This window comes from Bubalus kerabau, chromosome 6 (genome assembly GCF_029407905.1).
Source record: "Bubalus kerabau isolate K-KA32 ecotype Philippines breed swamp buffalo chromosome 6, PCC_UOA_SB_1v2, whole genome shotgun sequence".
Taxonomy (NCBI): domain Eukaryota; kingdom Metazoa; phylum Chordata; class Mammalia; order Artiodactyla; family Bovidae; genus Bubalus; species Bubalus kerabau.
In genome coordinates, this window is record NC_073629.1 from 83,142,772 (window position 1) to 83,170,682 (window position 27,911).

Here is a 27,911-nt window from a genome sequence, read left to right on the forward strand (position 1 = left end):
AGGAATAACATCATTTTTAGGTTAAGGCATGATATATTCAGGTGATATGTTACATGGCAATAGATAACTGAAACAGATTTTACATTAAAGATCTCCATTCATTTTTTTCTCATATCTTACCCTCCTTTTGAAGTTATGGCAACTGGTAGTTATCACCTGTATTCCTATGCCTCTTGCAGAAGTGACTCAATAACAATAACACAAAAAGCCAAGATATGAATTGGGAGGAGGGGGTAGAATTTTTCAAAGGAGCTCAGATTGATTCCCTCTGCTATTAGGTTTTTTTTTTTAAGAGGAACTCTTTAAAATATTTATTTATTTGGCTGCTCCAGGTCTTAGATGTGGCACATGGGATCTAAGATCTTCATTGCAGCATGTGGGATCTTTAATTGTGGTATGTGGGATCTAGTTCCCTGATCAGGGATTAAACCGGCATCCTCTGCATTGGGAGCACAGAGTCTTAGCCACTGGACCACCAGGGAAAATAGTTTTCTATTTTCTCTCTTCATGGTTTCATTCACTCACTATCCCAAGTTTACATCAACACTCAAGCCGGACACCAGAAGAAAGGCAACTTCTGTAAGAAGAATTCCATCTCTTTTCCAGACTCTAGTTTTGAAAGTCAATTGAACAATCCAATTTACTTAAATAAGAGTAGACTTTTGAAATGACATCAGTAGATGTTCTGCTCTTTATATTCAAATTGCCTAACATTAACTCTAAAACGAATTCTCTCTCAGCTAAAAGAAAAAACTGGATTCTAATTAGAGCTCTGTCCTGTTAGCTGTGTAACTTGGGCAAGTAATTTTATCTTTGTGGGCCTCAGTTTCCTCATGTGTAAAATGAAGACAGTGGACTAGATAATCTTTAAATTTCCTAAAACTTGGCCACGTTTCAAAGACATACATCATTTTTTAGGTCATGCCAGATCACTCATAATCCCTTATTGCAATCTTGTTATTGTCAACTAAAAAATCCTTCTCTATTGCCCAAGTCAGGAATGAATATATTCTTAATCTAATATTCTATCCTTGAATAATTGAGGTGATTGTATAACTAACTTTCTCTCAGAAAGCATAATCCTAATTTTTTTCACTCCATCATTCTGTAAGAACAAAGAAGTAAGATAATTTGTCTTTACCATGCAGGATACCCATTCTTCATAAAGTTCAAAAGAACTTAGTACATGTTTAGCTTATGGGAAAGATGTGAGAGGAACTGAGAGAAGGTAATAGCTTTTGCATGGAAGGTAACAGCTTCAAAGTTCTTCCCAGTTGGCTCAGTGGTAAAAGGATCTTCCTGCGATGCAGGAGATGCAGGTTTGATCCCTAGGTTGAGAAGATCCCCTGGAGAAGGAAATGGCAACCCACTCCAATATTCTTGCCTGTGAAATTCCATGGATAGAGGAGCCTGACTGGCTACAGTTCATGAGGTCATAAAGAGTCAGACACAACTTAGCAACTAAACAACAACAACAATAGCTTCAAAATTCACTGGTGCTTATGTTATATCTGATAGTGAAAATGTTAACACTGAAGATTCTGTTGTATTTCAGGTGTCTTCATGAAACCTTGCTAACTTCTGGGTTTTGTCAGAAACAGGTATTAATGTGTCATATGTGTCTATATGTAAAAAACAAATAAGCAAAAATAAAAGCTTAGGTCTCTCTATTACATTATTATAGTAAAAATATGGTAAATATTTGGCCTGGTAAATATGGTAAAGTTAGTTTTCACTTATATCTAGGAAAAGAAAAATATGGTTCATTAATTCCATATACAATCCCCAAATTGATCAGTTTCAACCATTTATGGAATCAAATAGATCTGGGGTGGAATCCTGAATGAATCATTTTCCAGCTGGGTAGCCTTGGGCAATCTGACTAATCTCTCTGAGTCTCAAGTTTCTTCCCTATAAAGTGTAGATTTCTGTCTATGGCATAAAAATGAGATAATGCAAATAAAGTGCCTAGAATAGCAAGCACTTAGTAAATGGAAGTTACACCTAAATGTGAGTTCCATGAGAGCAGAGATTTTGTCTCTTTTGTTTACCTTTCTATATCAAGTGTATAGACAAGATGTGTAAGTCAAAGATTATTTATCTGACCAACAATTCCAACTTCTTTCCATGGCTTGTTACATTTTTTATCAAGTAGACATCATTTAGTTTGAGTTTCATGCCCTTTGACCTCCTCTGCTCATTACTAACAAAGAATGAATCATCTAAAAGACAAAACTCAGAGGGATAAACCCTACATAAATCACTGATCCCTGGCAAATTAAAAGTTATGAGCATGAACTAAAGACAACCATGGCTCACATGGAACAGGAGTATACCTGATCACAAAATAGGTACTTTTTTAATCATTTATTATTATTTACTTTACAATATTGTATTGGTTTTGCCATATATCAACATGAATCCTGGAAAGTTGTACTAACTACCTTAACAAAGGCCACTCCTTAAAGGGTGAGCTTCTGCTTGGGTAAAAGTTTTCCAACAGACAAACAAGTGGACTGGGTTTTAGGAAATCCCGTGGAATAGCTGAAATTCAGTCAAGTAAAGGAATAAAGGGAAAATAAGTTCTAGACAATTTTTCCCAAATCAGTAACCAAATTGAAATTAAAAAACTCACTTTGCTTAATTTTCCTAATAAGTTATTCATTATTAGCCATACATATTTGGTTCCCATATTGGGAATCTGGTTAGTGGTATGAAGCAACATTAGAAAACAAGGTATATAACACATGTTCTCAATCTTCCTTCAGGGAATCCAGGCTGAATTTGCAACATACCGGAAGAATCTTACAAAGATCAATGATCAAAGCCTGCCCAGAAGACCTGCTGCCTGAGATAGAGAATCAATTCTGGTTCACTGGCAAACAGAGTGGAGGTAAGACTGTTCTATCCCAAACTGTACCAAATCTATGCCTCATGGATCGTTTCTTATGAAATGAGTCAGCCTGTCATTGGGTCTCCATATAATTATGGCAAACACAAAACCATACAAAAAGATTCACGCTCCCAAACAACACTCCTAAAGTTCTATAATTATAGAGAATTCATATGGCTAGAGGTAAAGCTAAAGCTGATGAAGACATGACTTAAAAGCAGAAAAGAGGGGCAGTTTGCCAGTGTATGTGGGGGAGGGGGGGTCAAATCATAATCATGGAACCAGGTATTAATTGTTCTAAGTCCTTAATAGTACATGGTATATAACATGAACTCGAAAAATTGCACTGACTTCTTTCATCTTTCTCCATTCCCACTCCTGTGAGAAAGAAGACAGCAGTCCACAGGAAACAGGAGAATATACTTTATAAGAAGCTTTACCACTGACAGAACTTGGGTTGAGATTCGGGTGTCTTGTTCTTTGTACCCAGGGTTGAATATACGAAGTTATGCAAGAGTTTTCAGATGATTCTACATCTTCACTTTCATACCAGCTTGCTTGTAGCTCTTGATGAGATTTGAGATTCTAAGAGTTAGTCATCTAAATGCAAACAGTAATAATAATAATGGTGTTTCTTTTCTTTACATGTTAATATTAAGAAAGCATCCTTTATATTGGGGAAGTCAGGTAAAGCATAATCAAAGTAAATCTGTCTGGGCTTGAGGAGAAGCAGACTTGAATCAGAGGTGTGGATTTGGTTCAATTTTCAGAGCATACCAGATAACTTCAGAGGATGACAGAGAGCCTAATTCTAGTTCTCCTTGAGAGGCTGATGTGTACATGTGCATAAAATGTATATTAGAAGTATATTAATGCAATTCCATCTCAACAGATTTAATTCTTAAATGCTACATATACTTGTGTAATCTCCCATTTTAAAAGTAGAAAAGGTTAGATTATAACATCAGGTTAGCTCTCTTTGAAGCAGGTAATAATTAAGTTGATTCACTGTTGCAATTACTGTCAAATCCCCCTTAATTACCAGAGATTTTATAGCAGCTTCATTATACGTCTGCTATAATGCATTGTGGCCCTAAGGAGAAGTGTTGCAGGAAATTCTGCATAGCATGGATAATTCTCACCTGCAGTTACAGCTTCCAGCAAAAGCTTCTGCACTAAATTTATCTTTTTTTGACATTTCTCCCTGTTACCCAAGCAGTTAAATGAGGTAACAATAGTAAAATACCTACCTAACTTCAAAAGTTAGAATTGATTTCTCCACAGATATTAAAAACAGAAAAATAGATGAAGAAGGGATAAATTAGTCTTCCATAATTCCTGAAAAAGCATTAAATTATGTTTAATAATGAATGTAGATTATGGCATGCAAATAGATCTGAGATCTATATCATAAATGTATCTCATGTTTCTAGTTCTCATAGGTATTCCTTGTATGATAAGCAAGGCAACATTACTGCTAAATTCCTGACAGATGATCTTGAAGAGAATTATCAATTGCTTTTTGTTTATCAATAATTTTTCAACTAATTTCTGGGAAAAGTAACCATTTAAAATAGGTCATTTTAAAGTTTCCATATCACTGCTTGTTTTCACTGGAAAAATCTTTACAAATCAGAGCCTGTAAATTGAGTAAAGTTCAAAACAGATAACTGAATAATGTCTCTCAGAGATCTTTTTTTGACCAAGGAATTTACTCCACAGAATATATTAGATTCAGAAAGGGTTGCAGTGTCAATGACATTATTGGCAGCTGTGTTAACAGTTAAGGGCCTGGCTTTGTACAGCAATACAGTTATTAAATTTCTCCAGAGACCATGACTCATTAATCAAATATTCATACATCTCTGTAAATACACACTGAACAGAGAATACCCTCAGAGCTGAGCATCCCAATACAAGTGCTCTTTCATGTAACACTGACAAAATCCTGAGAACATGCGGTCATGTTTTGCATTTCTAATGCACTATGTACTCTTTAATACTCCATTTCCTAAAAACAGAACACAAATGATCTTACTGATTGCATGTGTTAGAGGGTTACAATTAAAATTATTCCACTATTGCTTCATACCATCTTTTTTTAAAACGAGGACAGTGAATCAATTCTTCTGTTCTTTGTTTACCATCAAACAAGTAATTTTTTCCCAGGCGGATGAAGAAACCCAGGGCCATGCTCCTATTAATACAAGAATTTGTATTAGCATGAAAACAACAAATCACTGCTTAAACTAGGGAGGCCAAATAACTTAACATATTAGCAGACATGAACTTGCTATATTTTGCAAAGTCCTCAGTCTGCTTTCTACCACTGGGAGTTTTCCCTCTATTGTATAGTAACAAAAGGTCTTTCTCAATTGTGGTCTCTGGAAAATTGGGGTCTGAAGGCCAGGCAAAGAAGAGAAGGCTCGCTTCATAAGGCTACTAAGATCAGACTCTTCACCTCAGGGTGAGCAGGATGTACTACGTGAAGGGAAGAGAGAAAAGAAGCATCTTACATAAACTTCCCATCTATTTAGCAGTTCCTGAAAAAACAGAATCTGATTCGCAAAGCCAGTAAAATGTAAGCCAATCTGTCGCGTGTCATCTCATCTCTTATTCAACCTCCTCAAACTGTCCATGTCTTTAATCCCAGTTTTCCACAATGCTGCTACGTTAGGTCAGAGGCTTCTCTTCCACGGGCAGCCCCACTTTTATCTCCATCCAGCTCAGCTGTCCTTCCTTCTCTGGGCCATTTTCACTAGCATCCACTTCTAGGTTCTTTTGAGCCACTAACTCACTACCTTCCAGGGAAAACTAGAAAGCCTTTGGAATCACGAGAGGTTTAAACCCCAGCCCTGAAAATTATCAGCTGTGCTAACTTGGCAAGCTACCATATCTGACACATCAGTTTCTTCATCTGTAAAATGATGGTAATAAAAATAATTAACTTCCCAGGATTTTTGAGTAGATTTAAGGAAATAATACATTTTAATGAAATACTTAGTAAAGTACTCAATAAATGGCAGCTGTTGCTATTGTTATCATCATTGCATTCATTAATTTTTTTCTTCAGTTCAGTTCAGTCCCTCAGTCATACCCGACTCTTTGCGACCCCTTGGACTGCAGCATGCCAGGCTTCCCTGTCCTTCACCAATTCCTGGAGCTTGCTCAAGTTCATGTCCATTGAGTCTTCTCTTCACACTGACTCAAATTTTTCTTTGGCAATACTTGTTGTTCAGTCACGAAGTTGTGTCTGACTCTTTTCCACCCCACCAACTGCTGCACACTAAGCTTCCCTGTCTTTCACCCTCTCGGAGTGTGCTCAAGTTCCTGTTCATTGAGTTGGTGATGCCATCCAAACATCTCATCCTCTACCGCTCTCTTCTCCTTTTGCCTTCAGTCTTTCCCAGCATCAGAGTATTTTACAATGAGTCATCTCTTCATTTCAGGTGGCCAAAGTATTGGAGCTTCAGCATCAGTCCTTCATTGAACATTCAGAGTTAATTTCCTTTAGGATTGACTGGTTTGATCTCCTTGCTGTCCAAGGGACTCTCAAGAGTCTTCTCCAAAACTGTGGATGCTTTCTCCACAGTTCGAAAGCATCAATTGGCAATACTAAATTCTCATTTAAATTCAACCAACAGAGTGAAAAAGTTGGCTTAAAGCTCAACATTCAGAAAACTAAGATCATGGCATCCAGTCCCATCACTTCATGGAAAATAGATGGGGAAACAGTAGCAAGAGTGGCTGAATTTATTTTTTGGGGCTCCAAAATCACTGCAGATTTTGATTGCAGCCATGAAATTAAAAGACGCTTGCTCCTTGGAAGGAAAGTTATGACCAGCCTAGACAGCATATTAAAAAGCAGAGACATCACTTTGTAAACAAAGGTCCATCTAGTCAAGGCTATGGTTTTTCCAGTGGTCATGTATGGATGTGAGAGTTGGACTGTGAATAAAGCTGAAAGCAGAAGAATTGATGCTTTTGAACTGTGGTGTTCGAGAAGACTCTTGAGAGTCTCTTGGACTGCAAGGAGATCCAACCAGTCCATCCTAAAGGAGATCAGTCCTGGGTGTTCATTGGAAGGACTGATGAAGCTGAAACTCCAATACTTTGGCCACCTGATGCAAAGAGCTGACTCATTGGAAAAGACCGTGATGCTGGGAAAGATTGAGGGCAGGAGGAGAAGGGGACCATAAGGATGAGATGGTTGGATGGCATCACCGACTTGATGGATGTGGGTTTGGGTAGACTCCAGGAGCTGGTGATGGACAGGGAGGCCTGGCGTGCTGCGATTCATGGGGTCGAAAAGAGTCAGACTCGACTGAGCGACTGAACTGAACTGAACAGAAACTCCTCCTTCCATCTGAATATCTCCCATTGGGGTGGGGTTGACTTTGCATTCCTGCCTCCAGGTGCTGCTCTATCTTCATCTCTCACCCCGCTCCTCCTGATGTGCATCCATTTACTTCAACACCAAAATGCTCCATTTTTCAAGCCTTGCCTATGATCCACACAATCTTCTATCTTTCTGTTTGTTCCACTTCCTCACTTTAAATCCTTTGGGAGTCTGGTAAAGTCTATGGACCCATTCTCAATAAAATATTTTTAAACAGAAATGAAACTTACATAGTTATCAGGGGAATTATTATTAAAATATTTTAAAATTCGTGACATAAAATAATTGATTTGTGTCTTTATCAATACATTAATAAGTCCTAGCAGCAAGTCCTAACTGTAATTTCAGAGCAGTATAAATATTTCAAGATAACCATATCAACAATGATCATGAAGGAATGTATGATTTCTATTAGTGACAATGTCCTGGGTACTGCTGATATTACTATATATTTTTGCCTACATTCTGGAAGAATGTGGAAGAAAATGCTATTTTAGTTAGATGATAGTGAAAATAAAGATGTAATTTTTTTTCACATCCAAGTTCACAGACCCTTGAATTCTACTCATGGGTTCATCAGGTTAAGAACCTCTACATTAAATGACTGACCTTTCCTCAGCCCCATTTAAATTTACTAATTTCATCCATAGACTATAGAATTAATCAAAGTAAAACAGTCTCCAAGGGTAGGGCTTGAGAAATCATATTCCAATTTTAAATCTTCATGTTTTAAAGTGTTAGAGCTAAACCCCAGTTCTTCTGACTTCTATGCCCGTTTTTTCTTCCATCATAGCACCCTTCCCCCTGTGGCTCTCTCCCAGGCATCTACCTCACTCACACGTGCTCAGTTGTGTCCCACTCTTTGCGAGCCCATGGACTGAAGCCCACCAAGCCCTCTGTCCATGGAATTTTCCAGGCAAGAATACTGGAGTGGGTTGCCATTTCCTACTCGAAGGCATCTACCTACTTACATGTAAATTTCAGCATGACCCTCAGGACCTTCAGTAATATAGCTTTGACATATGTTTCATTCTTATCACTTATTCTTCTACCCACATCATTGCAGAATGTTTATTATCATTATCCCCTTACTAAATGCCACTAGTGCTCCCTGGTTAGTAGAACAACCAAAACTGGCCACATGTACCTCAAATGTGCCCCAAGGGATTTCTGCTGTTTCCTTATTAGCCCCAATACTTACTTCATCCCTGCCTATATATCAGACTTTTAGGGCTCATCTCAAATGCTGCCGCTTCCATGAAGATGTTCCTAATTTCCATAACCAGTTGTGAGCACTCTTATGAAACAAAATACAATTCTATGTTAGAGAATTTCTATTTTAAGTTTTCTCTTCCTCTACAAAGTGTGGCCATTTCTTTGTGTGTATTTCCCTTACGCTTAGGTAAATCTCTAAGCTTCCTGACAGAAGCAATGTCACTTTTATTACCTCAAGGTATTCTGCAGAGCCTGACACTCAATACTGGAATGGAATTAAGAAGTTTTAGGTTGTTTTTTTTTTTTTCTTTTCTAACTCTTGGTCTTCAATGCCAGTTTTAAAAAAAGCATACTCTTAAAGCCTTTCCAAATCTTAAGACAGAGATGAATGAAATCTTGACAATAGTTTTAAAGGTTAACACTTACTGAGTACTCACTAAGTGTTTTTGCATGTTTCCTCTCCACTTAATCCTCACAATAGCCCAACTGTGATAGTTACCATTATTCATAGTTAATAGATGAGATTAAATTATTTGCTCAAGGCCATGTAGCTAGTAGGGCTTCCCAGGTGGCGCTCGTGGCAAAGAACCCACTTGTCAATACAAAGGATGCAAGAGACACAGGTTCAATCCCTGGGTCAGGAAGATCCCCTGGAAAAGGGCATGGCAACCCACTCCAGTATTCTTGCCTGGATACTAGAGGAGCCTGGCGGGCTACAGTCCACAGGGCTGCAAAAGGTCAGACACAACTGAAGCAACTTAGCACACACACATGTAGCTAGTAAGTGCTAAAGTCTCAATTTGAAGAAAGCCAGTCTGACTCTAGTTTAACCAGTTCATTAGTGCCATCTCCACGGTGTACCACTGGAGCTCAACAGAGAAATTAAGTATCTGTTTTTCCCTAAATATAAGGATTCATAATTTTTTCCAAACTAGTAGTATTAAGTGAATATGTAAAGTCTTACTTTTGAAACACCTGTTCTTGTCTCCTAAATGACCTTAAATATAAAAGTTAGACTTTGGAACATCAGCTGACAAAGAAGCACTATGAGCTCTGAGCTGATGCTGTGTGCCAGTTAACAGCATGATCTTTGTGTAGAAGCTTACACAATATTAGTTTAACATTCCATTTCCCCTTATTTTGTAAACATGACAGGAAAATACAAAAATGAAAGTGCACATGGTAAGAAATGTAGGTGTCAAATTTCATATAATTAATACATAAATAATCATTGCTGTTGTTTAGTTGCTAAGTCAGTGGGTCAGGTTTAGGAACCAGTCACAAGACACAGGTAGGACTACAAAAAAAGTCAGAGAAACGACGTCACTGCACAAATAAAAAGTTGAAAGACTGGTGGCTCTCTCCATCAAATAGAATGCAGTTAAATTTTAAAAATAAGTATCAAAATTCAACTTATTAAACACAAAAAAAAGAAGAGGAATATAGACAAGTGAAGTTGAGGTACCAGAAGAGTAGGTGGATTTTTTTCCTATGACATCTACTTAAAGTTTCTTGGAAATAATTGATGTGTGCCTGCATGTGTACTCAGTTGCCCAGTCGTATCCAACTCTTTGCGACCCCATGGACTGTAGCCCACCAGGCTCCTCTGTCCATGGGATTGTCCTGGCAAGAATACTGGAGTGTGTTGCCATTCCCTTCCCTAGAGGATCTTCCTGACCCAGGTATCTCTCCATTAAAACTTTGATAACTAATGACAGTCCTAACTGTGGACTCTCCTGACTTGTGCCATTATGAGATCATCCAAGTCTCAGGACTGCTTAATTGTCTCTTTAATCCCAGGTCTAATTCCCCATCTTAGGTTCAATTTAATACAACATAATAGATCAAAACAGTGCTGAGTAAATTAGCAAGTAGTATGTAGATATTAGAGCTTCCCCGGTGGCTCAGTGGTAAAGAATCCACTTGTCAATGTAGGAGCCACAGAAGACACAGGTTTGATCCCTGGGTCAGGAAGATCCCCTGGAGTAGGAAATAGCAATCAACTCCAGTATTCTTGCTGGGATAATCCCATGGACAGAGGAGTCCAGCAGGCTACAGTACACAGGGTTGCCAAGAGTTGGACATGACTGAGCATGCAGGCATGCGTGTAGATGTTAGCTACAAGAATGCCACACTGAACAATTCCAGGAAGTGCCATTCATTAGTTGTGCAACATGGAAGCTACATATCTACCCTTTGGGATCAGTATTTATTTTCTTCCAATGTCTATACCAAATTTTAAATCATCCCAGCACCAGCCTTCAAGCCTTTTTATTTCATACTTTTTATCTGTATCAGTTTGGTATGGTGTATTTGCCTAGACATGCTAACTTGCCATCAATAATTCATCCTTTCTATTATCAGACTACTATTGGACTTATTTTCCTTTGTTTACCTTTCTTGCTTATTACTTCTTTTAAAACCCATGAATTCCCAATTCTTATTATATAATCTGAGTATAAAATATAAATATGTATTGTATTTATATTTTTTATTAACTTAAATGAAAGATAATTCTCTGTAGAATTTTTTGTGATTCATTCTTGAATGACACCAGTATCTAATGACTATTGACTTAAAATAGGGGAAGACTGAGCTTCTCAATTTCTGGAGGAATTGGTTAGAGGGTGGCACAATAATTTTTCTACCTAACACAAATAGGTATTCTCCACTTTTAGCAAAGTTTTCTTACTGTGAGAGGATAAGTGAAATTTTATAGTAGTTGTGAATGTTTTGGGCCATTGCTTGCCCCCAGTAAAGTTGAGGAGGACTGTAAGAAAGAGAGAGGAAAATGCTAATTCAAAAATGTGTCTACAATACTGATTCTAAATATATTTTCCAGAGTTTATAGACAATGAGGAAGACTTTTGTATAATCATGAAAATCACACAAAAATGCTAAAGATTTCTAAACTGACCTAAGATTCAAACTATAAAATAATAGAAAATTTACATTTTAGAATCAACTTGTTGTTGTTCAGTCGCTCAATCATGTCTGACTCTGTGACCCCCAAGGACTGTAGCATGCCAGGCTTCCCAGTTCTTCACTATTTCCCAGAGTTTGCCCAAACATGTCCATTGAGTTGGTGATGCCATCCAACCATCTCATCCTCTGTTGTCCCCTTCTCTTCCTGCTTTCAATCTTCCCCAGCATCAGGGTTTTCTCCAATGAGTTGGCTCTTCACATCAGGTGGCCAAAGTATTGGGGCTTCAGCTTCAGCATCAGTCCTTTCAATGACTGATTATTCAGGGTTGATTTCCTTTAGGATTGACTGGGTTTGATCTCCAGGATGTTTCCAGTTTTTCCTGGTTTGATGTTTGAACTTTTCAATTTGGTACCTCAAAATATTCAGTTTAAATGTTGAACAATATAGTACTATTAAAGTATGGTTAATTGACAATACTGAGGCTATAATAAATATCACTGGCTAAGTATTTATTCTCCTAAAATTTTTTGAAAGACATTGCTCTTCTTTTTTATAGAAAATAATAATCCATCATCCTTTCTAAGAAATTACCTCTATCAATATATTCTGGATATCTTGCTTCTATTTCACTATTATTTTAAATTCTCAGTATCCTCCTTATCTTGTCTGTATTTCAATAGAAGTTCATATAGTGATTTAATATTTTCAAAGCATTTTTTCATTATCTGTTCTTCCTCCTGTCTCCCGCTTTTGGAAAAAATCCTTCAGTGTTTTTATGACGGTGTATGAAAATAGTCAAGACACAGATGTACAATGCAAGCTACTGAAAGTGAACTGTGATAAACCATGAAAATAAAACTTTCTCCTAGTAGCAAAGAAATCAGTGGAGAAAAGGAAAAGAAAAAAAGACTGAATTAGTATGATTTTACCAGAAATACAGCACTTTCTGGCATGGAATAATAAAAAGTAACTAGAGATCTCTAAAAAATAGAGATTTTTGACTTAAAATTAGACAGACTATACAGATAAGTTATTTTTACTCTTTTGTCTCCACTCTTCTAAAAATAAGAGAAAATTGACATATACATATTTTAGATATGTTTGTCCTTGGACAATGCTAAACCCTCAAGTTAACGGGCTTCCCTGGTAGCTCAGCTGGTAAAGAATCCACCTGCAATGCAGGGGACTCCAGTTCAATTCCTGGGTCCAGAAGTTCTCCTGGAGAAGGGATGGGCTACCCACTCCAGGACTCTTGGGCTTCCTTGGTGGCTCAGCTGTTAAAGAATCTGCCTGCAAGGCAGAAGACCTGGGTTCAATCCCTGGGTCTGGAAGTTCCCCTGAAGGAGGGTATGGCAATCCACTCCAGGATTCTTGCCTGGAGAATCCCCATGGACAGAAGAGCCTGGCAGGCTACAGCCCATGGGGTCCCAAAGAGTTGGACACGACCGAAGCGACTAAGCACACAGGTTAACAGAATAGAAAAGTGACCTAACTTTTAATTCTCTGAAGCTGTCTTCTCACTAATACAAATTTAATGGGGTTGGTTTAATGTAAAAACAGAAAAATGGATACCTCAGGGAAATTCTTTTGGATAGACTTACACTATAAAGGATCTTTCCATTCAGTCATTCAACAAATGATGACTCTCAAGATTGCCTGTTGCCAGTTAATATACTGACAAAAGGGGATTCAAAGTGTCAAATTTTATGAAAAAGAGAGTAAAGAAACCTTCACCACCAAAAAGTCACATCAAATATTTTAAAAATTCATTTCTGAAATGTTAATGGTAAAATCTAGTATCTTAATATTGAGGTCCAAATGGAGGATCCTTCTATCATAATTCTAAGAGAACACCCATCTTAGAATTTTGTCTTTTTTTACTTTCCTTTTATTCCAGGCTGAAAGAGATCATCCAATAGCTTTATTGACTGAGTTTACTGGCTGTCAGAACTTGAAATGAAATCTGTGTTCAAAGTCTGAAACATCTATTCTAATAATGTAGTCTTGTTGCTGCCTTTCCAATAAACGATTAGCACAACTTTTGGCTGGTCCTTGGCTGAAGCTGATTTCTCTATTATTAATAAGTAAGATATATCCATCAGTGTATCTCTCAACTGCCAAGAACGCATGCATTCATTCATGCATATTGGCTGAATGCTTTTCATGCATTTATTATTCTGATAATTGCTGATCCTAACCATTTATTCTCAGACGTGGGAATGATTGTGTTTTAAGATCTGTCTTGTCTCTGCAATATTCTGAGTATCCTCAATATATATTCAATGGAAAAGAAGTTTCTGCCTCCTCTCACCTCAACTTTGTCCAGGTGCAGTTTTGTCTCATTCCAATTCCTACTTAAAAATGATCCCCAAATATGCTGTGACAATAACAGAATGCTATTCTCTAATTCTAAGCTTGTATATAGTTATTGTAAGAGGACACTTACAATCAGTTCTGATTCATTTGAAGATATGGTGCTCTCATCTGATGTGTTTGTTATATTGGTAGAGTCCTGTGACTACTGCAGGTATGTAGGAATAACCAACTGTAATACTTTAGATGAAGGAACTGTAGTGTAAAAAATCGTGTATAAAGCTGCATTGTATAAAATCGGGTGTACCACTGGCTTCTTGTACCTATACTACTTTTGCATACTAGGAAAATCAGTACTAGACTTAACTTGTCCAGATTTCATCTAGGATAAAGGAAAATTTTAGATTTTTGATTGTTTTTTCAATTCAGTAACTATCTTCACTGGGAAATGCCAAACCTGATCTCTCTCATCGGGCATACCAAAGCAATCTATCTGCCCACTCTCTGTTTCTGTTTTGCATGCAACTCTAAACCTAACAACAGGCTTCCTGATGGAGAAAAAAAAATCAATGAGTTTAAATGATACAGAATTTTATGTCTTTATGAGTCACTTTTTCACACTAAAACATGGAAGCTTCATAAAATAAGTTAATATTTTGCTTTCAAAGCAACAATATTTGCCTTCATTATAAATAAACAGGATTCATCTGAGACAATGATTTTTCAAGTGAAAGGATTAAAATAATCCCATTAAAACCAAAACAAAGGTATTTTATGTTCTTATATCTTTATTAAAGTACTTACTTTGTAAACCTGACTCAATAGTAACTCATATTTTTATTATTACAAATTTGCCTTTAATAATACATAATACACTTAAGGCAGATTTACCTTATAGATGGTCTCAGTTCTAAACACCACTACACTGATTTATACAAATAGCGAAAATCACATAGAAGAACATCTAATGATAGCTTTCTTGGTACTTATCTTTAGATTTCAAAACTGTATAATAAGTCAAGTTCCCATAAATTTCATTTTCGAGATAGGAAACAAACAATTTTGCCTTTATCTGCTTTGATTAGATGTAGTTGTTATTAATAATATAACCTTTAAATCTGTGGGGAAACCAGTACTTTACCTTTATTCCTCAGAGAAGGCTAACAGGCAAGCAAAATAAAGAACCGTTATAGAATTGTACTGTTAAGTATTACCTTAACTCAAACTTCTCATATAATTGTATCATATCACAGCTAAAAATTACTATTTAATATATCAAGATATATCCAAAAGTGTCCTTTGGTTGCATTAATATCAGGGGGCTTAGGCAGCACTTAAGATTCATTCTCTGGTCTTCTGGTGATTAGTATAAACTGAAGCTTTTTAAACTATTGGGTGATGCCATTTGGGGGGCCCAATACCACAAACCCTCCAGGAGAATAGTGGGCCCCAGTGCAAGAATTTGAAGACTAGAAGATTTGCAGTTAAGGTAGATTTATCATTAGCAGAACTTCAGGGAAATAGGAATGTGGTCAGAATCACTTAATATTTATTAGAAATCAGGATTCAGTAAATCATTTCTCTTTCAGAAAAATATCTTTAAAATGTGTATATTTTCAAATGCTCTTTTGTTTAAAAGAACATATAAAATTAAGATACTGGTGAAAATAAACCAGTTTTGAATGTTCTTGTTTCTCTTCATTTTTCCACCTTCAAAGGATTTCTTCTCATCAAGCACAAATGTGCTATTCTTTACAGCAAGACAAACTCTTCTGTGCTAAATCTTTTTATTCTTTTCTTTTCATCCTCTGAGAAAAGGTCTTCTTCGTTGGTTGTAGTAGATGTAAAATCATAGTCTCTGGAATGACCATTTACAAAAGTAAATAAGGGATATTTCTCCTTAGAAGAAATTTTCAGCATCTGTAACAGAAAGTACAGAAGAATCCCTTATTGGATGCAATAGTGCACAGCAGGACCACACGATGAAATCTAAAGTTCTAGCCCTGAACTGCTCCTGTTAGCTTCTCCCAGTGACATTTACCCAGTGCTACTGCTTTCCTGTTCTGGCTAAAAGACAAAAGTTGACCAGTGCTTACTATACAGTTTATTTCCAGCTAAATATCTACTTCCTCATTAGGATTAGACCACCAAAAATTAAGTATATTATCATTCCTACCCCAAGCCCCCCAAAGTAAAGTTTTCTGGTCACATTGTTTGAAGAGTTACTAGTGAGTTAAGATTTATCTCCTGTAATAGACAGTGAAACAAAATGGTATCACTGATTATGGCAAAATACTGTGAATGACTGTTTAGTACCATAATGCAGAAAAAAAAAATTAAACTAAGTCAAAAATATCCACTCTAATCTCAATTCTACAACTTACTTTGATGTGACTTTTGACAAATCACTCTACCTCATCTATTTTTTTTTTTAGGTATTCATTTTTTTTTTTCTTTTTTTAAAAAACATAAATTTATTTATTTTAATTGGAGGCTAATTACTTTACAATATTGTATTGGTTTTGCCATACATCAACATGAATCCACCACGGGTGTACACATGTTCCCCATCCTGAACCCCTCTCCCACCTCCCTCCCCATACCTCATTTATAAAAGTGGGCAAAAGATATCCAATCTCCTTACCTCAGAGAAAAGAGGATGACAAAAAGCAATGAAAAGTTATTTTTTAAAATAAACAAGTTTTATTTAAAAGACCAAAATAATAAGTTTGGTCTTTTCAAAGACTTCCATTTTAAAAAATATACTTCTGCAATAATCTAGTCAATACAAAAACAGTGTTTGTATATACTGCAATAATCCACACTTTACATATTACCTTCTAAAGTTATGTTATATAATATGGAAGTAAAATAAGTAATACCTGAAATTTTGTGGGAACACCAACAACCTTTATATAACCTCTGTTAATTTGGGATTCACTGACAAGTCAATTAACTCATTCTAAGCCATTTAAGTCTTTCTGTTAAACAGTCTATTTAAAAATTAAAACAATTTAAATTTCAAAGTGAATAAAAATTTTTGAGTGAAGAATGTTTTTATAGAAATAAACATTTCTATAGGTAATTGGGGCTTATAAGAAAGATTCTGAAAAATTTATGTGAGTTACAAAGAATGCTGAAAAAATATCAATAGTATTTATACATCATTAATCACAATCAATTAAATATAACTTGTTGAAGGATAATTTTAGGAGCAAAAACTAAATTCTCTCAAATGTTGATATTCAAATGAAGGCTCATCAAATTCTTATATATTACATTTACAGATTCTCTTGAAACAAGGCTAAAATAAATATGTAGCCCTAGGATATGATACAATGTTAAATTTAAAATATTTCAATCAGACAGTTAATATGAAATACATTTTCTAACAGTGAAAATGAACCATTTAAAAACAATCAAGTACTTAAAAAGCCAGATGTGATGAAAACTTGATCCTATAAATTCATATTGTGCCCCTACTTTTATTCTCAAATTTAATTTATATTCTAAAAAAATGGGAGAGAGAAGGGCAAAAATGTGGAAATGAAAAAGAGACAGAGGGAGCTGGCATCTTTCACCTCCAGCCAATGGTTGGAATACAAGCCAAAATTGTTATCATTTTATATTCATTTAATGTCACTTGTAAAAGTCCAGTATCTAATAGGCAGGTATCTTTGCATCATTTTTAATTCAACATAACAGAGCTAACATTATCATCTCTTCATCGTTTCTTTCAAAATCAAGAATTAAGTCATTTAGGTTTATTAGTTGTACATTAACTAAAATTCAAATCTGTGCCCCAAGGCAAAATGTTAGAAAGGAACTCCCAGTCCTTTAATTATAAAATGCACCTACTTTTGCAAACCCACTTGCAATATAAGCCCTCATTGCTGCTGCTGCTAAGTCGCTTCAGTCGTGTCTGACTGTGTGTGATGCCATAGACAGCAGCCCACCAGGCTCCCCCATCCCTGGGATTCTCCAGGCAAGAACACTGGAGTGGGTTGCCATTTCCTTCTCCAATGCATGAAAGTGAGAAGTGAAAGGGAAGTCACTCAGTCGTGCCTGACTCTTAGCGACCCCATGGACTGCAGCCCACCAGGCTCCTCCGTCCACGGGATTTTCCAGGCAAGAGCACTGGGGTGGGTGCCATTGCCTTCTTCGGTTTTGTACAATACTGCAGCATGAATTCAGCCTGAAAACCTGAATCAGTACTGGCTTACAGTTCAAATTCTCAGGGAAGTTCTTTTTAACTCCCTCCACTCAGTGCCAAGGTTGAGAAGTGGAAGCTTCTTTTCTGTCCTTTTCTGTGGGAAAGTTTATTTCCCTTTTAATTTTATATTTACCTAAGTTGTAGACTTTCAGTGTCCTAGCTTTTTAATTGGGTCCCTTTTTCTTTATCATGGGTTGTTTTCTTTGTTCTTCAGTGACACATAAATTATGGTATAAAACTGATAGCATCCTAAAATTAATCAAATTTTATAAGGCCTCATTATACATATTTATTGATTCAGGCTTTGAGAATTATATTTTCTAACTTTTCTAGGTTTAAACATTTTTAAAGACTAGAAGATGAAAAATAAATGGAAAACAGTGTGTAAATGAAAATTTGGTTTATTTAGATAAGTTTAAATCTTATACCATAAAAAAAACTTGCACACAATGTTTTTGGTGGCTTTATCCATAATTGCCAAAACTTGGAAACAACAAAGATGTCCTTCAATAGATGAGTGGATAAACTGTGGTACACCCAGACAGGAGAAAATTACTATATACACTATATACTGTGTGATTCTCTCTATATATACACAGACACACACACACGCATTTTTACATACACACACACACACACACAATTGAGTTGAGCAATGTTAAGTGATAAACTGACAAATATAAACATGATATGATAGGAAGAAGTAAATTTAGGACAAATAAAAATAAAAATGCCAATGGAGATTTAAATTATCTAGCTTATTCTCATTTTATAAATGGGAAAATTGAGACCCAAAGGATTTAAATTGCTTTTCCAAGATGACATAACAGCAAAAAGAGATAAACTGAAAATGAATTACTGAGACACTGCCTTATCAACAAGCCTTTCAAAGTTCTAAGTACCATATCAAGAATCTTTCAGATTTTTTAAGAATAATCATTGATTTAAACATCTATCAGAAGGGAAAAGTTTAGTTTTCTTTTTTATACTACAAAATAGGATGCGCTGTCAAAACACTAAGGTCCCTCCATAATGGATAATATAAAATCTACACCAAAAAAATTCCACATTAGGTTACCTATATGACTTGGGGTATTATATCAATTGAGATAATATACAAAATAAAGATAATGAAAGTTATTTAATAACTTAGAGAAATAACTATTATATAATGGTAAAGGAAAAACAGCATATAACACTAGATATAAAATTTAATCTCAGTTTTGTTAAAATAATTTTAAACACGTACTTTAAGAAGTTTGAAGAAAATACAACAAAATATTAACAGTTATCTCTGAATGAAAGACTTAATGGTTATTTTTTTTATACTTTTATCTTCCAAAATTTCTAATATGTATTTCTTATACAGTGAGGAGAAAACCAAGTTTGTTTGTTTGTTTTTAATTTAAGCTAACTGGATTTACTATCCCATAGCTATATTTCTAAAGCAGTTCATTAGTTTACTCAACAATAACTTTAGAACAGGCAAGTCTTCTGTTCTAGTTTAATAAGACAGCTAAAGATACACTGAAGAGGCTTGATTGTCGAAAAGGCAAATCATAAATGTCTTTTTAAGAGGTCAAATATTTTATATAATTTTTCCTATGTGCTAAATTAATGGGTTTCAGAATTTACAAAGGAAAAACCTGGAGGACAAAAATCAAGTAATTTCTTCCATCATAAAGCTAGCAGTTGTAAAGTAAGAACAGAAAGAGAACAAGATGACTCCTTCCCCCCAGCCCTAGAACCTTTTCTGCAAGTCTCTGCCACCACACATGTCAAATCAGACCCAGCACACAGCAGTCTGTACCTATGTGGTCCATGCTGACCATGATGGAGGTACATATTATGTAGGGGATAGGTTCTAAAGTCAGGTCTTAATATGAAAATCAAATATAGTAAAAAAATTACCTTCATAAAGTCTTTAAATTACTTAAAGGGTGTTGTGCATAATTCTGTGTACACAACCATGTTTAGTAACATGTATAAGTGTACAATACAGTGTGGCACACAGCAATGCACAGTATGAAATAAAAAGTACACATGCACAAATACGTATCATTGAACCGAAGTTAAATGCGCATGTGATGATAATTCCATTCTGTTCCCTCCTACTCAATCTTAAAACCCTGTAGTTGAAACTTTTAGCCCTTACTGTGTTCAGTCACTCAGTCATGTCTGACTCTTTGCGACCCCATGAACTGCAGCCTGCCAGGCTCCTCTGTCCATGGGGATTCCCAAGGCAAGAATACTGGAGTGGGTTGCCATGTCCTCCTCCAGGGGATGTTCCCAATCCAGGAATCAAACCCAGGTCTCCCACACTGCAGGCAGATTCTTTACCATCTGAGCCACCAGGAACTAACCATCTACATACAAGAAAATAAAGACTTATATTAGAAAACTCAAATAAATACATGTACTCTAATATACCCAGCTGAGTGATGAATATAAAAGTTGAGGGATTAAGTGACAGTCTAAAATACTAAACCATAGGGACCTCAGCATTCTTCACTTCCTGCTCTGGGAGCACAGAGAGGCAACATACATTCTACAGAGAGATGGTAGATTTTTTTCTCTGAAAAAAAATAAAACAACCCTAGAGAAAAGATTACCACTTAATAACACTTGAGGGTCACCTAGTAAAAAGGAAGGCTCATCACCTGATCACCTTAGTATGAAGGTCACCAGCTAAAAAGCCATACTCAAACACAGGGAACATCTACTCAGCTCTTTAGTGCCCCACTTTCAAGTATAAACAGACACAGAAGATCACCAGTCATTTGGAGGAAAGCATCAAATGGAAAATTGGAAGATTAAAACAAAAAATAGAAAACCAACCAAACAAAAAGGATCCAACAGGAAGGGAACATAAAAAGCAAAGGAAATGGAGGAAAATTTCAAAATTACTATAATTAATTTCCTTGGGGGAGAAGAGAAGATAATACACCCATTAAAAAAATGAAAGAATGCTATGAAGAATGAGTAATAGAAAAACATAAATAACTCCCAGAAATGTAAATATCATGACTTTTAATTTGAGAACAAAAGCATTAAAAGATGGAGAAAATCTCCTAATAAAAAAAGATAAGGAAAATAAAAGGAAAAAAATACAGGAAAATCAGAGGACAATTCAGAGGGTCCAACAACCATATAATAAAAATTCCAGAGAGAAAGAATGAAGAAAACAAAAGATAGGAAATAATGTTATATCTATTTAAAAAATTTTTTCTTCTCAGACTGGAAGGAAACAAGACTCAAGGAAAAGGAATAAACCAGGACACATAACGAAGTTTTAGAATACTAGGGATAATTAGTAATAGCTAACACATTATATAGTACCTACAGAGTACTAATCTAGTAATCATTTAATCTTCATAATTATGCTACTGAGAGAGGTAGCTATTATTATTTTCATTCCAATGAGAACATTGATGCACAGAGAGGTTAACCAGTGAGGCCAGAGGTATACAGTCATGAGATGATAGAGTCAGGATTCAAACCTGAAAACTTTCAGAGAGAAAAAAATGTTTACATTCAGAGGAAAATAATCCACAGTGACATTAAGCTTCTCAACAGCAACACTGGACGTTAGACGGGAGCAGAGCAATGTTTCTAACGTTTGGTGGGACAGGAGGCAAGGGATTATTCCATTCTACAATTCTATATAATATCAATAAATGAAAAGATAAAGATGATCAGACATGTAAGCATTCAAAAACTTTATAATCTACTCATATTTTTCTTTGAAAGTATGCTTTCATACTAGAAACAATGCTTCAGCAAAATGAAAGTGAAAGTCGCCCATTCGTGTCTGACTCTTTGTGATCCCATGGACTGTATAGTCCATGGAATTCTCCAGGCCAGAATACTGGAGTAGGTAGCCTTTCCCTTCTCCAGGGGATCTTCCCAACCCAGGGATCGAACCCAGGTCTCCCACATTGTGGATTCTTTAACAGCTGAGCCACAAGGGAAGCCCAAGAATACTGGAATGGGTAGCCTATCCCTTCTCTAGTGGATCTTCCCAACCCAGGAATCAAACCGAGGCCTCCTGTGTTGCAGGCAGATTCTTTACCAACTGAGCTATGAGGGAAGCCCATGCTTCAGCAAAACAAGGGATTAAACTAAATAAAGATTCAGAAGATAGGGGATCCAAAGCAGAAAGGCAGCATTAGGGAGTTCCAAACAGACAATTCTGCATCAAGTCTAGAAAAGAAAGAAGACTGCAGCCAAGAGAAAACTGAGAGAGAAAAGTCTCCAGAAAAAAGAAGGAAAGAAGAAAATGATGTATTTTCTTACATTTATATTCATGAAAAATTTGCTGCTAGGTACTTGACAGATATGAGTAAAAAATTAAAATAAATATCAGTCAGTATGGGATTCCCAGGTGGCTCAGTGGTAAAAAAAATTCATCTACAATGCTGAAGACATGGGTTCAATCCTGGACCAGGAATATCCCCTGGAGAAGGAAATGGCAACCCACTTCAGAATTCTTGTCTGGGAAATCCCATGGACAGAGGAGCCTGGTGGGCTACAGCCCATGGGGTCACAAAGAGTCGGTCACGACTTAGTGACTAAAGAACCCCAAACAACAACTCAGTACGTGCAAAGGAAATAAAAAGGGGAGAGGTAGTATTTACTCCAAGAAAATAAAATTTAGAGAAAAAAGAAATGTGATCATAGTATACCATGTGATTAGTGAACAACATTATGTTGCTGCTGTTGTTTGGTCGGTGGCTCAGTCAGTAAAGAATGTGCCTGCAAAGCAGGAGACCTGGGTTCAATTCCTAGGTCAGGAAGATTCCCCTGGAGAAGAAAATAGCAACCTACTCCAGTATTTTTGCCTGGAGAATTCCATGGACAGAGGAGCCCGGTGGCTACAGTCAATGGGGTCAGAAAGAGTCAGATACGATTGAGTGACAAACACTTACATTTTCACAGTAGTCTGATAAGAGAATGTAGGAACTGCACAATTATTCAAGAGTATGGGGCATCATGTTGGTAACTTACTCTCAAACAGCTCAGAAAAAAATTATTTGTATTATATTTACAACTTTTCTATAAGGATGCAATTATTCCAATTTTTAATAAAGACAAAATAAAATGTATTAAACAAGAACTGAGTGAATTTATCACCAGCAAATAGCACAAAAGAAACAGTAAAGGAATTGTTCAGAAAGAAGTTAAAATGATCCCAGAGGGAAATAAAGTAATACAGGAAAGATTGAAGGGCATCACAAAGGATAACACTGACTATTTAAAAAATAACACCTTGTGGAATTTAAAATATGTATAGGGTTAAATTATATAACAATAAAACACAAAAACAGGCTTCAAGGAAATAAATATTACTAGACACATCCCTGTAGCTCAAATGGTAAAGAATCTGCTTGCAATGCAGGAGACCAGGGTTCGATCCCTGGGTCAAGAAGATCCTCTGGAGAAAGGAATGCAAATCCACTCTAGTATTCTTGCCTGGAGAATTCCATGAACAGAGAAGCCTCGTGGGCTACAGTTCATGGGGTCGCAAAGAGTGGGACATGACTGAGCAACTAACACACACGCACACAGTTCTTCACAGGCAACCACCACCAGAGTACTACATAGAGAGGAGACTGAAACACTACCCTGTCTTCCTGTAAAAAGGCCTATTTACTTAACTAGAGTTTCATCCCGAGGGACAGGCTTTAGTAACCCTCAAATATACAGGCAAAGGAGGCACTCCCATGGCAATTAGGCAGGGAGACACCATCCCTGAGCACTCCTGTAGCCTCACTACAGTTCAGCAAGACTTCCCATGATGGAGCTTAGACACTGTCAAGAGCCCCAATTTTTGTAACTGTCATCCAGGGGACACCATCAAACCTCCTGGTCTGGAGTCCAGCAGTTACTGACTATGGCCCTACAAAACTGCATCAGTTCAGTCGCTCAGTTATGATGGACTCTTTGCAACCCCATGGACTGCAGCACACCAGGCTTCCCTGTCCATCACCAACTCCCGGAGCTTGCTCAAATACACGTCCATCAAGTCAGTGATGCCATCCAACCATCTCATTCTCTGTCATCCCCTTCTCCTTCTGCCTTCAATCTTTCCCAGCATCAGGGTCTTTTCAAATGAGTCAGCTCTTCGCACCAGGTGGCCAAAGTTTTGGAGAATCAGCTTCAGCATCAGTCCTTCCAATGAATATTCAGGCCTGATTTCCTTTAGGATTGACTGGTTGGATCTCCTTGCAGTCCAAGGGACTCGCAAGAGTCTTCTCCAAAGCCACAGTTCAAACGCATCAATTCTTCAGCACTCACTATCTTTATAGTCTGACTCTCACATCCATGCATGACTACTGGAAAAACCATAGCTCTGACCTTTGTTGGCAACGTGATGTCTCTGCTTTTTAATATGCTGTCTAGGTTGGCCATAACTTTTCTTCCAAGGAGCAAGCGTCTTTTAATTTCATGGCTGCAGTCACCATCTGCAGTGATTTTGGAGCCTAAAAGAATAAAGTCTGTCACTGTTTCCATTGTTTCCCCATCGATTTGCCATGAAGTGATGGGACCAGATGCCATGATCTTAGTTTTCTGAATGTTAAGTTTTAAGCCAACTTTTTCACTTTCATCCAGAGGCTCTTTACTTATTTGCTTTCTGCCATAAAGGTCGTGTCATCTGTGCATCTGAGGTTACTGATTCCCTCAATCTTGATTCCAGCTTGTGCTTCATCTGGGCTGGCATTTCTCATGATGTACTCTGCATATAAGTTAAATAAGCAGGGTGACAGTATACAGCCTTGATGTACTCCTTTCCCAATTTGGAACCAGTCTGTTGTTCCATATCCAGTTCTAACTGTTGCTTCTCAACCAGCATACAGATTTCTCAGGAGGCAGATCAGGTGGTCTAGCATTTCCATCTCTTTAAAAATTTTTCACAGTTTGTTGTGATCCACACAGTCAAAGGCTTTGGCATAATCAATAAAGCAGAAGTAGATGTTTTTCTGGAAGTCTCTTGCTTTTTCAATGATCCAATGGATGCTGGCAATTTGATTTCTGGGTCCTCTGCCTTTTCTAAATTCAGCTTGAACATCTGGAAGTTCACAGTTCATGTATTGTTGAAGCCTGGCTTGGAGGATTTTGAGCATTACTTTGCTAGCATGTGAGATGAGTGCAATTGTGCAGTAGTTTGAACATTCTTTGGCATTGCCTTTCTTTGGGATTGGAAAGAAAACTGACCTTTTCCAGTTCTGGAGATATTGCTGAGTTTTCCAAATTTGCTGGCATACTGAGTGCAGCACTTTCACAGCAACATCTTTTAGGATTTGAAATAGATCAACTGGAATTCCATCACCTCCACTAGCTTTGCTCGTAGTGATGCTTTCTAAGGCCCACTTGACTTCATATTCCAGGATGTCTGACTCTAGGTGAGTGATCACACCATCATGGTTATCTGGGTCATGAAGATCTTTTTTGGATAATTCTTCTGTGTATTCTTGCCACCTCTTCTTAATATCTTCTGCTTCTGTTAGTCCATACCATTTCTGTCCTTCATTGAGCCCATCTTTGCATGAAATGCTTCCCTGGTACCTCTAATTTTCTTGAAGAGATCTCTAATTGTTCCTATTCTAGTGTTTTCCTCCATTTCTTTGCATTGATCACTGAGGAAGGCTTTCTTGTCTCTCCTTGCTATTCGTTGGAACTCTACATTCAAAGAGGTATTCATCCTTTTCTCCTTTGCCTTTAGCTTCTCTTCTTTTCTCAGTTATTTGCAAGGCCTCCTCAGACAATCATTTTGTTTTTTTGCATTTCTTTTTCTTGGGGATGGTCTTGATCACTGCCTCCTGTACAATGTCATGAACTTCCATCCATAGTTCTTTAGGCACTCTATCAGATCTAAACCCTTGAATCTACGTGTCACTTTCACTGTATAATCGTAACGGACTTGATTTAGGTCATACCTGAATGATCTAGTGGTTTTCCCCACTTTCTTCAATTTAAGTCTGAATTTGGCAATATGGAGTTCATGATCTGAGCCACAGTCAGCTTCTGGTCTTGTTTTTGCTGACTGTATAGAGATTCCCCATCTTTGGCTATAAAGAATATAATCAATCTGATTTCGGTATCAACCACCTGGTGATGTCCATGTGTAGAGTCTTTCTTGTGTTGTTGGAAGAGGGTGTTTGCTATGACCAGTGTGTTCTTTTGGCAAAACTGTTAGCCTTTGATCTGCTTCATTTTGTACCTCAAGGCCAAATTTGCCTGTTACTCCAGGTATCTCTTGACTTCCTCCTTTTGCATTCCAGTCCCCTATAATGAAAAGGACATCTTTTGGGGGTGTTAGTTCTAGAAGGTCTTGTAGGTCTTCACAGACCCATTCAACTTCAGCTTCTTCAGCATTACTGGTCAGAGCATAGACTTGGATTACTATGATATTGAATGATTTGCCTTGGAAATGAACAGATATTCTGTTGTTTTTGAGACTGCATCCGAGAACTGCATTTTGGACTATTTTGTTGACAATGATGGCTCCTCCATTTCTTCTAAGCGATTATTGCCCATAGTAGTAGATATAACAGTCATCTGAGTTAAATTCACCCATTTCAGTCCATTTTAGTTCACTGATTCCTAAAATGTCAATGCTCACTCCTGCCATCTCCTGTTTGACCACTTCCAGTTTGCTTTGATTCATGGACCTAACATTCTAGGTTTCTATGCAATATTGCTCTTTATAGCATTGGACTTTACTTCCATCACCAGTCACATCTATAACTGGGTGTTTTTGCTTTGGCTCCATCTCTTCATTCTTTCTGGAGTTGTTTCTCCACTGATCTCCAGTGGCATATGGGGCACCTACTGACCTGGGGAGTTCATCTTTCAGTGTCTTATCTTTTTGCCTTTTCATACTGTTCATGGGGTTCTCAAGGCAAGAAAACTGAAGTGGTTTGCCATTCCCTTCTCCAGTGTACCTCGTTTTGTCAGAACTCTCCACCATGACCCATCTGTCTTGGGTGGCCCTACACGGCATGGCTTAGTTTCACTGAGTTAGATAAGGCTGTGGTCCATGTAATCAATGTGGGGTTACTTTTCTTTGATTGTGGTTTTCATTCTGTCTGCCCTCTGATGGATAAGGGTAAGAGGCTTACGGAAGCTTCCTGATGGGAGAGATTGATCCAGGAGAAAGAAGCAGTGTCCCCACAAGAGACTGACCCAGACTTGCCTGTGAGTGTCCAGGAGTCTCCAGCAGAGGCATGGATCGGCGGTGGACTGCTGAAGGGTGGGGGGCACTGAGTGCAGCAGTGCATGCATGGGACCTCTTGAAGGAGGTTGCCATTATCTTCATTACCTCCACTATAGTTTGGCCCCTGGTGGTTCAGAGGGTAAAGCATCTGCCTACAATGCAGGAGACTTGGGTTTGATCCCTGGGTCAGGAAGATCCCCTGGAGAAGGAAACAGCAACCCACTCCAGTACTCTTGCCTGGAAAATCCCATGGACAGAGAAGCCTGGTAGACTACAGTCCATGGAATTGCAAAGAGTCGTACATGACTGAGCGACTTCACTTTTCACTTTCTCACTTTATAGTTTGGCCTCAGCTCAAACAACAGGGAGGGAACACACCCCTGCCCATCAACAGAAAATTGGATTAAAGATTTACTGAGCATGGCCCCACCCATCAGAACAAGATCCAGACCCAAAACTGCATTTAGCTGCATATTTTAAAAGCTGCTGACTGAGGGTTTAGCACCCCGTCAGCCTGAAATTAGGTGTTAAATGAGGTTCCTCCCCTTGAAACACTGACAGGTCTCAGTAGGCTCTCAACAACACAGGTATATCAAGAATAAACCAGGAGATACTCCAAAAAGAGCCAGAATGGGTGAGCACCCTGAGTCCTGCCCTGGTGCACAGCAGTCAAGGCACAAGATGGCTAGGCAAACCCCCCAGCCCCACCATACCCATGCAGCAGTTGACCCACAA

General features: G+C 37.4%; 1 protein-coding gene across 6 annotated transcripts in view; it reads right to left on the reverse strand.

Moving 5' to 3' along the window:
- Positions 1 to 14,568: 14,568 nt before the first annotated feature.
- The window catches only part of ATG4C (autophagy related 4C cysteine peptidase), a 99,362-nt gene continuing 86,019 nt past the window's right edge, over positions 14,569 to 27,911 (reverse strand). For all 6 annotated transcript variants that reach the window (XM_055585638.1, XM_055585635.1, XM_055585632.1 and 3 more), the window contains one exon: positions 14,569 to 15,666. In XM_055585638.1, coding sequence (XP_055441613.1) covers positions 15,499 to 15,666 — 168 coding nt within the window. In that variant the 3' untranslated portion in view covers positions 14,569 to 15,498. The remainder of the gene's footprint in view (positions 15,667 to 27,911) is intronic.